The 13398-nt window shown below is 35.0% G+C and overlaps 1 protein-coding gene across 3 annotated transcripts in view; it reads right to left on the bottom strand.

Annotated features, from left to right (window-relative positions):
• Positions 1-692: 692 nt before the first annotated feature.
• Positions 693-13398, bottom strand: part of eif4ba (eukaryotic translation initiation factor 4Ba) — a 32433-nt gene continuing 19727 nt past the window's right edge. The window contains exons 10-15 of one of the 3 annotated variants that reach the window (XM_048177805.1): positions 12065-12153; positions 11679-11922; positions 9556-9593; positions 9080-9209; positions 6880-6952; positions 693-1621 (exon numbers count right to left, since the gene is read on the bottom strand). In XM_048177805.1, the coding sequence (XP_048033762.1) occupies positions 1544-1621; positions 6880-6952; positions 9080-9209; positions 9556-9593; positions 11679-11922; positions 12065-12153 (652 nt within the window). In that variant the 3' untranslated portion in view covers positions 693-1543. The remainder of the gene's footprint in view (positions 1622-6879; positions 6953-9079; positions 9210-9555; positions 9594-11678; positions 11923-12064; positions 12154-13398) is intronic. The other 2 variants (XM_048177806.1, XM_048177807.1) reach the window with 2 other exon arrangements.

The raw sequence follows: 13398 nt of genomic DNA, 5'->3' as shown, positions 1-13398 counted from the left end.
ATCTATCTATCTATCTCTAATATTTCCTATCTATCTATCTATCTATCTATCTATCTATCTATCTATCTATCTAATATTTCTCATCCATCCATCCATCCATCAAAAAAATTGATCAGTTTCCAAGCAGCACAACATTAATAATCAGAAATGTTTGAGCAGCAAATCATCATATTAGAATGATTTCTGAAGGATCATGTGACACTGAAGACTGGAGTAGTGATGCTGAAAATTCAGCTTTAGATCACAGAAATATATTCAATTTTAAAACATATTAAAAAAAAAAAAAACAGTTATTTTAAATCATAATAATATTTCACAATGTTAATCTCAAGTATAATATGTATACTTATAGAACATTTTTAAAAGCACAAATTTATTAACTATTAAATGTAATATATATTAAAACTATCCTTTATTGTTATCTATTATCAGCCATAATAAAATTATATGTATTATATGTACATATGTATATATGTTTTTGTATTATACATATATTTGTATTATATATTAGCAGGTTTGGCAAAAAGTTAATTTTGGACCCTAGTGACATTCACTGTACCTATAAAAATGACGTCAGCTCAGAACGCACATGGCATATGTGATTTCTGTGGCATTTCTTCATATGGTGAATAATAATACTGAAGAAATTGCAATCTTCTGGGATGCAACATAATTCACAATGTCCTCCGAGCTGACACAATGTAGTCTTTTATTGTTTTTAAGATGGTACACCGTTTAAATCAATAAGCAATTCATGTCACTACCTTTAGATATATGCTCAACCCAAAGCTGCAGCAGTCTCTGTTGTTGAAACATTGAGATTAGGAGGAATACTTTAATTCCTATTGCACATCAGTCCAAAGGAGTGGCTTAAAAAAGTCCTCAAAGGATAAGTGAGAAAAATGGGAGACTCCTGCCTAAAGCAGTGCAGAGAAATATCAAACCGAAACTAACAGGTTCTGATCCGTTGCTGGCCATTATTCAGCGGCTATTATCCCTGAATACAAATCACCAGAACTGTCGGCCAACACGAGTTTAAAACATAAAACCAAGGCTGTGGGATTTATAACCAATGGGTGAGCAATGCAGGTCACCGACCCCTTTACTTGAGCAGAGATCTCGGTAAAGCAGCTGCTGTAAACTTTCTTTCGGAAAGCTCAGGAAGCCCTAAAAGTCAGGGAAAACATTCATCTTGTGGCACTTTTCCCTGATTCTACACTTTCCCGCCACTTAACGTGCAATCAAGCTAACGAGAAATGCACTCGACTTATGGTGTATGCAAGAGCAGGATCCATTTTATTTTGTATTTTAACCCCCCGCAAAATGTAATAGTTATAAGCATTCATCCTTCCTCTTTTACTTTAAAATGAGTCCTGTAATTTCCCACTAGGTTTCCGGTTCAGTCCTGAAGAGGAGGGGTTGCTCTAAAATGGGTTTTGCTCTCAAAGGGCTCATCTGGGTCCTTCAGTGCTGCATGAAACAAAAGCTGTAGGTTTAATTTGTAATTCAATTTGGACTGTCGTCCGTGTAGTCCTTCCACCTCTTAATCTCCGCCGCCCTCCTCGTCTCCCTGCTCCCCGTCCATCAGCAAGGCTGCGTATTTACTGGCTGAGCTGAATTTCTGTTAAAACAAAAAGGGTACAGTGAGACGTAAGCAAAACATGGCTGTTATTTGAGGTTCATATGTTCTTCATGGTCTCTAAATCAGGTGTTTTTCATAGAAATTGTTGTTTTGACTTCTCTGACACAGGTCAGTGGTGTAAGATACTGAGCTTTTAGAAATAAAAACATACCAAAATATGCCCATTTTTTTACAAAGTGAATTTTCTTAAAGTGCATTGTAGTGTCTTTTAAGGTGTGTACACACTTGGCAGGTATGGATTTGATAAAAATGAACTCTGGTGCGATTGCTCTGTTAGAGTGGTTCATTTGAATAAGTGTGAACGCTGCTATCTGAACCATGGTGAACCAAAAAAAGGATGTGATGTGACCCTAAAATGTATGTAATGGTGTGTAATGGAGGAATGGAGGAATTCCTGCCACTGTTTTGACTCCTTTACACATTTTATAAGCACTTCTTGAGTTCTCAACTGGTAAAAATACCATCATATGTACGCACATAGAGCAGTTTTGGATGTTTGGAAAGTTCTGTTGCAAAATATATGTCATAAAGCCATTTTTTTTTTTTTTTTTTTGTATCTTTAGGTTCAGTCTTATGACAGTGTGAACACACCGGTAGAGTTTTAAAATCCATTTTTAAATCAAAATTCTTTTTTGTTTTGTTTTGTTCTATGAGAATCCTTTTTTTTCTTCTTTAGTTGATATGTGTGTTTTGTTTTCTTCATTAAAAAAAAAAAAAAAATCTGAGGCAACATATGGGGGGAAAAACAACTGCTTTCTAGCTAACAATTAGCAACCTCCCCACCAGATGCCACTATCCACCATATTTTGTGATGCAGAAGTAAGCTGTTTTCTGTGAATGTGCAAGACTTCTGATTTATTAGCCACTAACAGGTGAATAACTAGAAGAATAACAAAGTGCAGTAAACAGTAAAACTATTTTGCAGTACAAACCAGTATGTTTATGATTACGATAAAAAATGAATAAATAAAAATATGATAAATACCAGTTTGCATAATCAAGCAACATAACGGACTGTTTTCATACGTTAAAATAAGCAAGCACGAAATCTAATGTTCACAACGTTGATTTATTGTCATTTTCACAATTACAATGAGGTTATTTTGTCATGTGTTGCCTCAAAGATTTTTTATGGATAAAAAGAGGTGAAAAAAAAACACACACAAGGATGAGTTCACTTTCAAATGAAAATTAGCCCAAGCTTTACTCACCCTCAAGCCATCCTAGGTGTATATGACTTTCTTCTTTCTGATGAACACAATCGCAGAAATATTTATAAATATCCTGACGCATCCGAGCTTTATAATGGTTGTGAACAGGATCAAGGAGTATGAGCTGAAGAAAGTGTCTCCATCCATCATAAACATGTGCTCCACATGGCTCCGGGGGCTAATAAAGGCCTTCTGAAGAGAAGCGATGCATTTGTTTAAAAAAAAATATCCATATTTAACAAGTTATGAAGTAAAATATCTAGCTTCCACGTGAGCTGCCTTCCGTACTCAATGTACGCAGAAAGTGTAAAACTCTTGCAGTTCACAAAGATTACGCTGCGTCCTACGCCTTCTCTATTCAACTTACGGAAAAAGTGTAACTGACACCAGTTTATACTTTCTTCGTAACTTCAATATGGAAGGCGGAAGCTACATATTTTACTTCATAACTTGTTTAAATATGGATTTTTTTTTTTTTACACAAATGCATCGCTTCGCTTCAGAAGGCCTTTATTAACCCCCGGAGCCATGTGGAGCACATATTTATGATGGATGGATACACTTTCTTCAGCTCATACTATCCCCATCACTGGCATTATAAAGCTCGGATGTGTCTGGATATTTATTAATATTTCTGCGATTATGTTCATCAGAAAGAAGAAAGTCATATACACCTAGGACGGCTTGAGAGTGAGTCAATCATGAGGTAATTTTCATTTTAAAGTCAACTAATCCTTAAAGTAGAAACTGAGATTTATAAAAATTTGAACTGAACATCTCTAAGCTATATGGGCCATTCAAATCTCTTCCAGGTTATACAGGATAAACCCAGGACTACTGAAATAATGGCTCTTTAACACCTGGTTTATTTTTAAGGTCTGCTCCATCTGGTCCATTAAGTTGGCTCATTTCGCTTGCCGTGAAAGCCCCTTCTAAATGGAGTTCAAACTCCATGTGTTTATTTGAAAAGGTCTGTCATGGTGAAAATCCAGATGGACCCCAGTGTGAAAACAGACCTGTGCGGATCTCAATTACACAAGTATTTTTCTTTATTCAGAAGCTGCTGCAAGTGATGCAACAGACCACAGGAAATTACAAACAATAACTGAGACGATTGCAGACTTCATTCAGTTATAATATGCGACACACATACAACAGATTCATGTTAAGCATCAGGGCTGCACGAAACTGACATTGTGTTATTAACTTTTTCTGCTATATATATTGCAATATACAGAATAGAAATACAGGAATGTTCACCAGATGACTTGAACAGCTATATTTGGGAAAAATTAGTCATTCCAGAATGAGTGGGATGATTTCGTTGGGGAGCAAATTATTATAATTATTTGTTTGGGAGTAATTAAAAAACTAAAATACTATTTTTATTCCTGAAGGCATTTTGGTAACACTTTACAATAAGGATTCATTAGTTAACATGAACTAAGAATGAACAATACTTCTACTGCATTTATAAACCTTAGTTATTGCACAGCGCTGTGGAATACTTGATTCTGATTGGTCAATCGCGTCATCCAGTGGCATGTCATTCCCCGATAACAACCGCTGAAAACAGATAACACAGGCTCATCCGGGTTACTGAAGTCAGCAGCGCTATACGCTTACTAGGAACAGTTTTTCCTCTTGGAAGTTTTGTATTTGGTGAGCTAGTAAAATATTAAAACTCAGTTAAATCAATATTTTGTGTACAGTTATTTAATTATGTCATCTGGTATCGTGGACTAGCTCTCTCTCGTTTCATATGAACGCAGCCGCTGCCATTTTGCGACTATTTTGTTCACAGTAATGCATTATAAGATAACAAACAGGTATGATTTTAAATCAGTTTCATCTCAGATCAGTATCTCTTATCCCCATAATTATCTATGTGGCAAAATGCTATGCAATATGTGATATGACTGTACCATATCTCTTAAATGTCCGTCTAGTTTAAATTTGCCACTTGCTCTCTCCGCAGAAGCTTTGCATTTAAAGAGCTAATAAAATCTTTTGACTCGGATCAATATTTTGTGTCTAATTATTTACTTATGTGGCAAGTAGCTGTGTAATAAGTGGGATAATGTACATCCAGCCAATAAACCCCTTCAGGCTGATGCAGGATGTACATTATCCCTTACTTAATTTGACGTCACTACAGGGAAAATGTATTAATACCGTCATGTAAACATGTTTTACTTGCGTTATCAGTTTACTGGTTTGCATGTAAACAGGGAAACCTGGTCATTTTAATAAGCTGATATTTGTTAGTTATCAGCTTACTGGTGTGCATGTAAACGTGCTCATTTACAGGTCACCTGGCCTATGTAAATGTCGATCATTCTTTAAAGAAGGCGGTATGTTTGCACACAAATACGAGAATGAATTCTTTATTATTAAACTCATAAAAGACAAAAGTATTACAGGAATGCTGGATTGTAAACAACAAAGAAATGCCACAATTTATCAAGACCTTGAAGCAGATAGGAGGGAGAAACACCCAGAAACACCTCATACGTGGCCACTCACAAGTATTAAAGGGGCTTTCCTTGGCATTAATGCTTGGATAACACGCTTACGTCTCCTTCGATTAAAAATAATGGCTAGTGTGGTGGCTGCGATATACTTAAACCTACTAACATATGTTGCCATGATTTTTGAAATGACTTATCGTGAGAGGAAAAAAAAATTGTGTTTTAGTTGCATAACATCAGTTAAAGAGTTAGTTCACCCAAAAATGAGAATTAATTACTCACCCTCATGTCGTTCCACACCCGTAAGACCTTCGTTCATCTTCAGAACACAAATTAAGATGACGAGAATACTTTTTGTTTGCAAAAATAAAACAAAAATATTGACTTTATTCAACAATTTGAATCGTTGTCATACGTAGTGAACTCAGTGCAGGCTTCCTTGTTTATGTCTGAATGCCGGCTCATTATTGGCCGGATCCTGTGTCAGCATCACATGCATGCGTCATGCTGCTCACGTGTTCAGCTTCGGCCAATAACGAGCCGGCATTCGGCATGCCTATGCATGGATCAGATACCATCGGATTTCATCAAAAATATCTTCATTTGTGTTCTGAAGATGAATGAAGGTCTTACAGGTGTGGAATGACATGAGGGTAATTAATGACAAATTTCATTTTTGGGTGAACTAACCCTTTAACGGAAACGCCGTCATTTTGCAATAGTTTTTTATCGAGATTTAGAAAATATTGCAAAAGTTTTGTGCAAATCTATAATGGAAACACGGCCAGTGTGAACAAAGTTTACTACTTGAGTAGGAATTTTTGACCAATATAGTATACAGTAATAATAATAATTGTGATTTATATTGTGATTATTATTAACTAAAATAAGAAATATGTTGTAATATTGTAACTGTTGTACTGTAAAATCAAGAAATCAGGTATTTAATACAAATATTAGTATTTACGTCTTAATTTCTTCATTTTTAAACGTTAAACCATCAAGCTTTTATTTTGACGGGTTGCCGGCAAATGGACGCACGTGCTGCCAGATTCATTAAATCACAGTCTGCGCGATTTCACGATTTATTTCTATATATCGTGCAGCCTTATTAAGCATGGAAAAACATCTGCATCTTTAAGACTGCTATACATCTGTATGAGACGGAGGAGGCTGGAGGTCGGGCTGGTTCATGTGCCAGAGCACAAATAGCTTGGAATAGGGTGTCAAAAGTAATGTTTTCACATACAAGCATGTTTTGAAGAGGTTTGCGTCAGTATTCTCAATTCTAAGACTGTAATTCAATGCGTGCATCAGAATTATGTGTCTAGACTCAAATAAATATTTACATTTGTCACATATCTTCCAAAAGAAGCTCACAATTACAGTCTGACACCAACATTGTAATTTCCATTACAGAGAATGGAGCTTCTAAAAAAGGCACTAGAGAAGATATTCATTAAAGGGTTGTTGAACAATGAAAGCCAGAAGTAAAAGCACAGGGAGCGGGGATCATGGGATCACACCCAGAGAGAGTGTTAGCTCTGTCACTCACAGGGCTGGGAGGCTCCTCAAATTTCTTTGGCTCTGGTGCTGGTCTGAGATCTCGCTCTCTTCTTGCATCCTTTCTACAAGCAACGTACAACAAACTGAGACAGAGTCTCACAAGAACTTCTACACTCATTCAGAAAAATACTCCAGAGCAGGGACCTTCATCCCAGAGGAATAAAATATCCAATTGTCAATATTGTAAAATCCAAGTTGTAAAAATTCTGTTTGTTGTTGAATTGAGATTGAGGCCCCTGCTCTGGAGCCATACACTATTTCTCTTGTTCCTGAGGCCAAATGCATCTTGCCCAGAGATAAATACTTGCACACACTGTAAACCCTAATGCTCAACATAATTAATTGGTTTAAATCTTAAATTAGTTCAGTCAAATGAACTCTTATGAGTATTTATTTTTCTTTCAAGTTCACAGAACTGATATATTTTAAGTAAACTGAACTGTTTATTGGGCTGGGATTTCCCAGCATGCTTTCCCCATGGCACTCGAAAGGGAGAGTAAATGCTAAAATTAAAGGGTTAGTTCACCCAAAAATGAAATTTCTGTCATTAATGACTCACCCTCATGTCGTTCCACACCTGTAAGACCTTCATTCATCTTCAGAACACAAATTAAGAAATTTTTGATAAATCCGATGGCATTGACAGCAATGACATTTCCTCTCTCAAGATCCATTAATGTACTAAAAACATATTTAAATCAGTTCATGTGAGTACAGTGGTTCAATATTAATATTATGAAGTGATGAGAATACTTTTTGTGCGCCAAAAAAATAAAATAACGACTTTATTCAACAATATCTAGTGATGGGCGATTTCAAAACACTGCTTCATGAAGCTTTATGAGTCTTTTGTTTCGAATCAGAGATTCAGAGCGTGTATCAAACTGCTAAAGTCACGTGAACTATTGAAGTTTCAAAACACTTATGATGTAACGAAGCCTCGTTTACTGAAATCATGGGTGCTTTTAGTTTCCCTCACTCCACAACAAATCCTTTAAATTTAATGATATTCAGAACAGAATATGAATGAAAAGTAGCTATAAAATTATAGTGTAAACTTACATATAAAACTAATTACAGAGGCATTCGTTATAAACGTCGAGCCAAAAATCACCCATCACTAGATATTGTTGAATAAAGTCATTTGAACTGTTTTAAATATGTTTTTAGTAGCTTTATATATAAGGGAGTGTTATTGCTGTCAATGCAGACCTTACCGAGCCATCGGATTTTATCAAAAATATCTTAATCTGTCTTACAGGTGTGGAACGACATGAGTAATTAATGACAGAAATTTCATTTTTAGGTGAACTAACCCTTTAAGTGTTATATATATATATATATTTTTTTTTTTTTTGTGCAAGATTAATGTTAAGTGTGATATTTAGTAGTGATTAATGTTTTGTTATGCTAATTTTGAAGAGTTTCTGTTAATGTGGGTTTTTGGAGAGTTTCCATCAAGGTGACAAGTGGTGCATGTGGCTTGGTTTGAGAGCAGGTATGTTAAATGCTTTATATTGCTGCACTCATTCAGCAAGTGCTATTGTTAACTTGTTAGCATTTTCTGAATTAGCTTGTTATAGCTAACTCATTTTACACTAATACAAATATTTACATTGGGGTTACATGATAATTTTAAGTTAAATGTATGAGTGCACTCAAACATTTCAAGTTAAGAACAATTAAAATGTATGAGTACAAAATAAAAATCTGCCAGTTCTGCTTACTTAAACCTTGAATTTCTTGACTTAAATTTTTTTTAGATTTTTGCCAAATTATTCAGGTTTACAGTGCAAGTAAAAAATTCAAACATGTTTTGGTCAAACAGCCCACTGACTTCACTGTTAGCATCACTCCGCTTGTCTTGACTGTCAGTCTGTGTTTTAGCGGTGGGCATTTTTCAGTGACTTTCTTCAGGTTTCGATTAAAAAAAATAAAAAAATAAAAAAAGAGCAAAAAACTGCACTTTTTTTTGTTATTGACACTGGAAAGATGCGAATGGACACAGTGCTCTATGGGCCAAACTAGCACAGAGACAGATTTGTCCAACCACCATACTTATATAATCAAAACTATAATAAAATAGAAAAGAGAAAAATCTCACCATAGCAAATTTCTAAATATATCCTTCCAAAAGGAATAAAAAGCTCTACACTTTTGGGCAGAAGGGGTGCCAGAGAGCAGCTAACCTGTCTGTCTCCTTCCTTCGGTCTCGGCTGGCTGCGTCTCCACGCCCCCTGCCTGCTCCAGAGCCCGAGGCCCCACCGCGACCCCGAGAGGGGCCCCGATCCCGGCGCACCCCATCTGTTTTGTTTTCATCTGTAAGGAGAGCCCAGTGTTCAGCAGAGGACAACTCTACTAAAAAAAGGAGTAGCCTCCATTAGGCTGAAGGCTTCTATGAAAGCTTTGAGCACTTTACTGCTGTCAAACTGAACATTTCTAAGAGGCCGTTTTTAGGAAGGGAGCCTACTGGACATTTTCTTCTGCTCTGTTCAAGCTCTCCCGAAAACTGCAAAGCACCAAAGCTCCCTGATGTCAATCCATTGTGATGTTAAGAGGGGTTTCCAGAAGGGATTTGAGTGTGAAAATTCAAATATGGATTGAGCTGATCTTCCACCAGCTTTATTTTTCATGTCTCAATGGATCTGCACACCTATAATCTTACCTTTAGTTCTCTGAGGAGCATCAGCTGAGCTTGTCACGCTGAAAAATAAAGTGCATCAAAAAACTGAAGTCAGAACAATTCTAAAAAGCTCTATATATATATATATATATATATATATATATATATTAGGGATGATCATAATTAACTGGCTAACTGACAGTAAGAATTTTGACCAGGTAAATGGTTAAATAAGCAATTTAAGTAATTTTAAAGGTGTTTTTTGAGAGGAAAAAACAAATAAATCACGTATAAGTGGCATTTTATTATTACATTCAGAAATTATGTAAAATACCGGTAAATCAAGTGAAATGTTTACAAACATTATGAACACTATAAACATGTTTGCTATTTTTGTTTCCCTCACTCCACAACAAATCCTTTAAATTTAACGATATTCAGAACAGAATATGAATGAAAAGTAGCTATAAAATTATAGTGTAAACTTACATATAAAACTAATTACAGAGGCATTCGTTATAAACGTCGAGCCAAAAATGAATTTATTTAAAGCGAAACTGACACCAGCGTTGGGCTCATGTACCTCTCTCATGTGACACAAATCTAAATGTTTCATGTTTCCTTTCTGTGAACTTGTTTGTGGAGCAGGTCACAAAAATGAACTAAAACTTAGCATATACTAGCCTACTTGTTGCAGTTTTTTTCTTTCGTTTTGTTAATCTGTTAATAAAGTCAAATATATTTTGTGTAGGCCTATTTATTTTATTCCTTTTATATGTATGCTATTCTGTTTTTCTCCGTTCACAGAAGCGCTGCAGGTGCGTGATGTGACAATGTGTGAATCCTCATGTCACAGACACATCCATTCTAAATAATTCTAAAAAAAATATTTTAATTCTATTTTTAATTCTAATCTTGTAGTTTAAAGATTAATGATTGGTTAACGAGCGTCGGTTGTTGGTCAGGGACAACCCCCCTGAAATGAACATCCCTAACACATATACATACACCAACATTTAAAAGTTTGGGGTCAGTAAGATTTTTTTATTTTTTAAAGAAAGTAATACTTTTATTTAGCAAGGAAGCATTTTATGGATCAAAAGTGACAGTAAAAACATTCATAATGTTATTAAATATTTCTATTTCAAATAAATGCTTTTCTATTGAACTTTCTATTACTCAAATAATCCTGAAAAAAAATTTGTGTTTTGTTTCCACAAAAATTTTGGTAACACTTTACTTGAAGGGGTGTGCATAAGACTGACATGACACCTTCATAATCTTGACATGACACATGTCATGAATATGAAGGAGGTTTTATGTATGTTTATGACAACTGTCATTAAGTGTCATTTGCTTAATTATGTCATTTTTAATGCAAAGATGACATTGTTTGAGATGTCTTTGTTACGACAACTTGACATAAACCAACACATCATAATCTGTCAGTGTCTTTGTCATGACAACTTGACATCATTTAGACAGGATTCATTGATGAATAAAAAGTTAATATATAAATATATAAATATTTACTATCACTTTTTATCAATTTAACACATCTGTGCTGAATAAAAGTATTAATTTCTTTCAAAAAAAAGAAAGAAAAAAATTACTGACCCCAAACTTTTGAACGGTAGTGTATATTGTTACAAAAAATATATATATTTTTTTTACTTTTTATTCATCAGAGAATCTTAAAAAGGTATCACAGATTATAAAATAATATTAAGCAGCACAACTGTTTCCAACATTGACAATAAATCATCATATTAGAATGATTTCTGAAGGGTCATGTGACACTGAAGACTGGAGTAATGATGCTGAAAATTCAGCTTTGATCACAGGAATAAATTATATTTAAAGTATATTATTAAGTATAAAGTATAAAGTATAAATTATATAATAAAGTATATTAAAATAGAAAACCATAATTTTAAATTGTAATAATATTTCACAATATTATTGTTTTTTTCTGTATTTATTATGAAATAAATGCAGCCTTAATGAGCATAAGAGACTTTGTTCAAAAACATTAAAAATAGTAATGTTTCCAAACTTTTGACTGGTAGTGTATATTTAATCATATGCTATACAAAATAATATATTATATATAAGTCTTTGAGTAATACATATCTAAGATATAACATAGCAATCCAGAGAGAAACCTTTTGGGTGGAGCGCTGCTGCTGGGAGAGACGACAGGTTTACTGTCACTCTCACTGGATCCTGCACTCATGGTGCTCCTCTTCGCCCAGGCGTTCTCTTTAGGTGGCGGCGCTGGAACAACTTTCAGTGGCAGCCCCTCCTGCTTGGGAGTAGTAGTCTGGCTTCCATGCGAGGATGACTCCTCATCACGGCCGCTGAAAACCTCGTTTTCTACAGAGCGCTCACTCTCTCGACGCCTCGGCGCTGTCGGAGGGGGAGAAGGATTGGATTCTGAGGGTTTCTTTTTAATAAATCATTGCGCATAGTGACGTGTCTAATGTTCAGTACCCATAAAACTAGTTAATGTTTTGCTTTCATCAGACCTATGCATAAGGTGATCACTTACCCCGGCTCGATGTGTTTCCTGTTTGTGATGACTCACTTCCTGTTCGTGAGCGCTCGGTTGTTTGGTCCTCACTACGCCAGCTGGGATGCCTGAGAGCATTAGAAAATGAGAGTGAAAATACTGTAAAGGAAAAGGAAAGATATATGAAAAATTAAGTCTATTTTGTTTTTCAGTCTATCAAAAGAGCTTTGCCAGCAAAGGTGTTCAAACTCTGGTGCGGTTTGACTGAAATATGAATTCAACATGGATCAAAGACATCTAAACGAACCAAAAACAGGATGTGATGTCACAAGATACAAGCCTAAAAAGGACAAAATTCATAAGCACACCTGGTTCTTCCCATCATAAGAGCTATGTTGCCCATTACAGATCGAAAAAAAAAAAAAAAATAAATAAAAAAATATATATATATATTATATACAGGGTGTGATTTGTGAAAAAACCAGAGGGGAGGATGTTTTGAAAAGTTTTTTTTTTTTTTTGAAAATGTGTTAAAAGCCACAGTGGAGCTATATACTATTTTTGGCAGCTGTTACAGAAACATTTTTACAAAAAAATCTTCTGATTTAACCTTGAGATTTGAAGTATTAGATTGCTTAGATATTTGCACCACTATCTACAATGACACTAATAATTCTTAATTTCTGACAGAAATGCAAAATCAATCGGTATTTATTAATAGAATAACAAGACACAAACTTTTACATTCAATCGCGTTTGGTCCCATTTATTTTTGATCACAGCGCATACACATACAAACTTACACACATTTACCTCATATTTCATTAGATAGAATAAGCCGGGCCATACGCAGGGTTTCATAATTACCGAGATCAGAAAATGTTGTTTGCTAGGGGGGTACGGGGACATATGCTCCCCCGAAAATTTTGATTTCCCTGGTGTACATATATGTGCAGTTTTAAGACGTTTTAAGGCCAACAAATTGGATAACAATTTAAAGGTGCCCTAGAACTTCTTTTTAAAAGATGTAATATAAGTCTAAGGTGTCTCCTGAATGTGTCTGTGAAGTTTCAGCTCAAAATACCCCATAGATTTTTTTTAATTCATTTTTTTAACTGCCCATTTTTGGGGCATCATTAACTATGCACCGATATATAGGTTGCGGCCCCTTTAAATCTCGTTACATACTGTTGGAGAGATTTATAAAGAATGAAGTTGTATTTATGAATTATACAGACTGCAAGTGTTTAAAAATGAAAATAACGACGGCTCTTGTCTCCGTGAATACAGTAAGAAACGATGGTAACTTTAACCACATTTAACAGTACATTAGCATCATGCTAACGAAACATTTACAAAGACAATTTACAAAT

Source organism: Megalobrama amblycephala, linkage group LG24, assembly GCF_018812025.1.
Source record: "Megalobrama amblycephala isolate DHTTF-2021 linkage group LG24, ASM1881202v1, whole genome shotgun sequence".
Lineage (NCBI taxonomy): Eukaryota > Metazoa > Chordata > Actinopteri > Cypriniformes > Xenocyprididae > Megalobrama > Megalobrama amblycephala.
The sequence above is the reverse complement of the archived record's forward strand: the minus strand, read 5'-3'. Positions and strand labels throughout refer to the sequence as shown.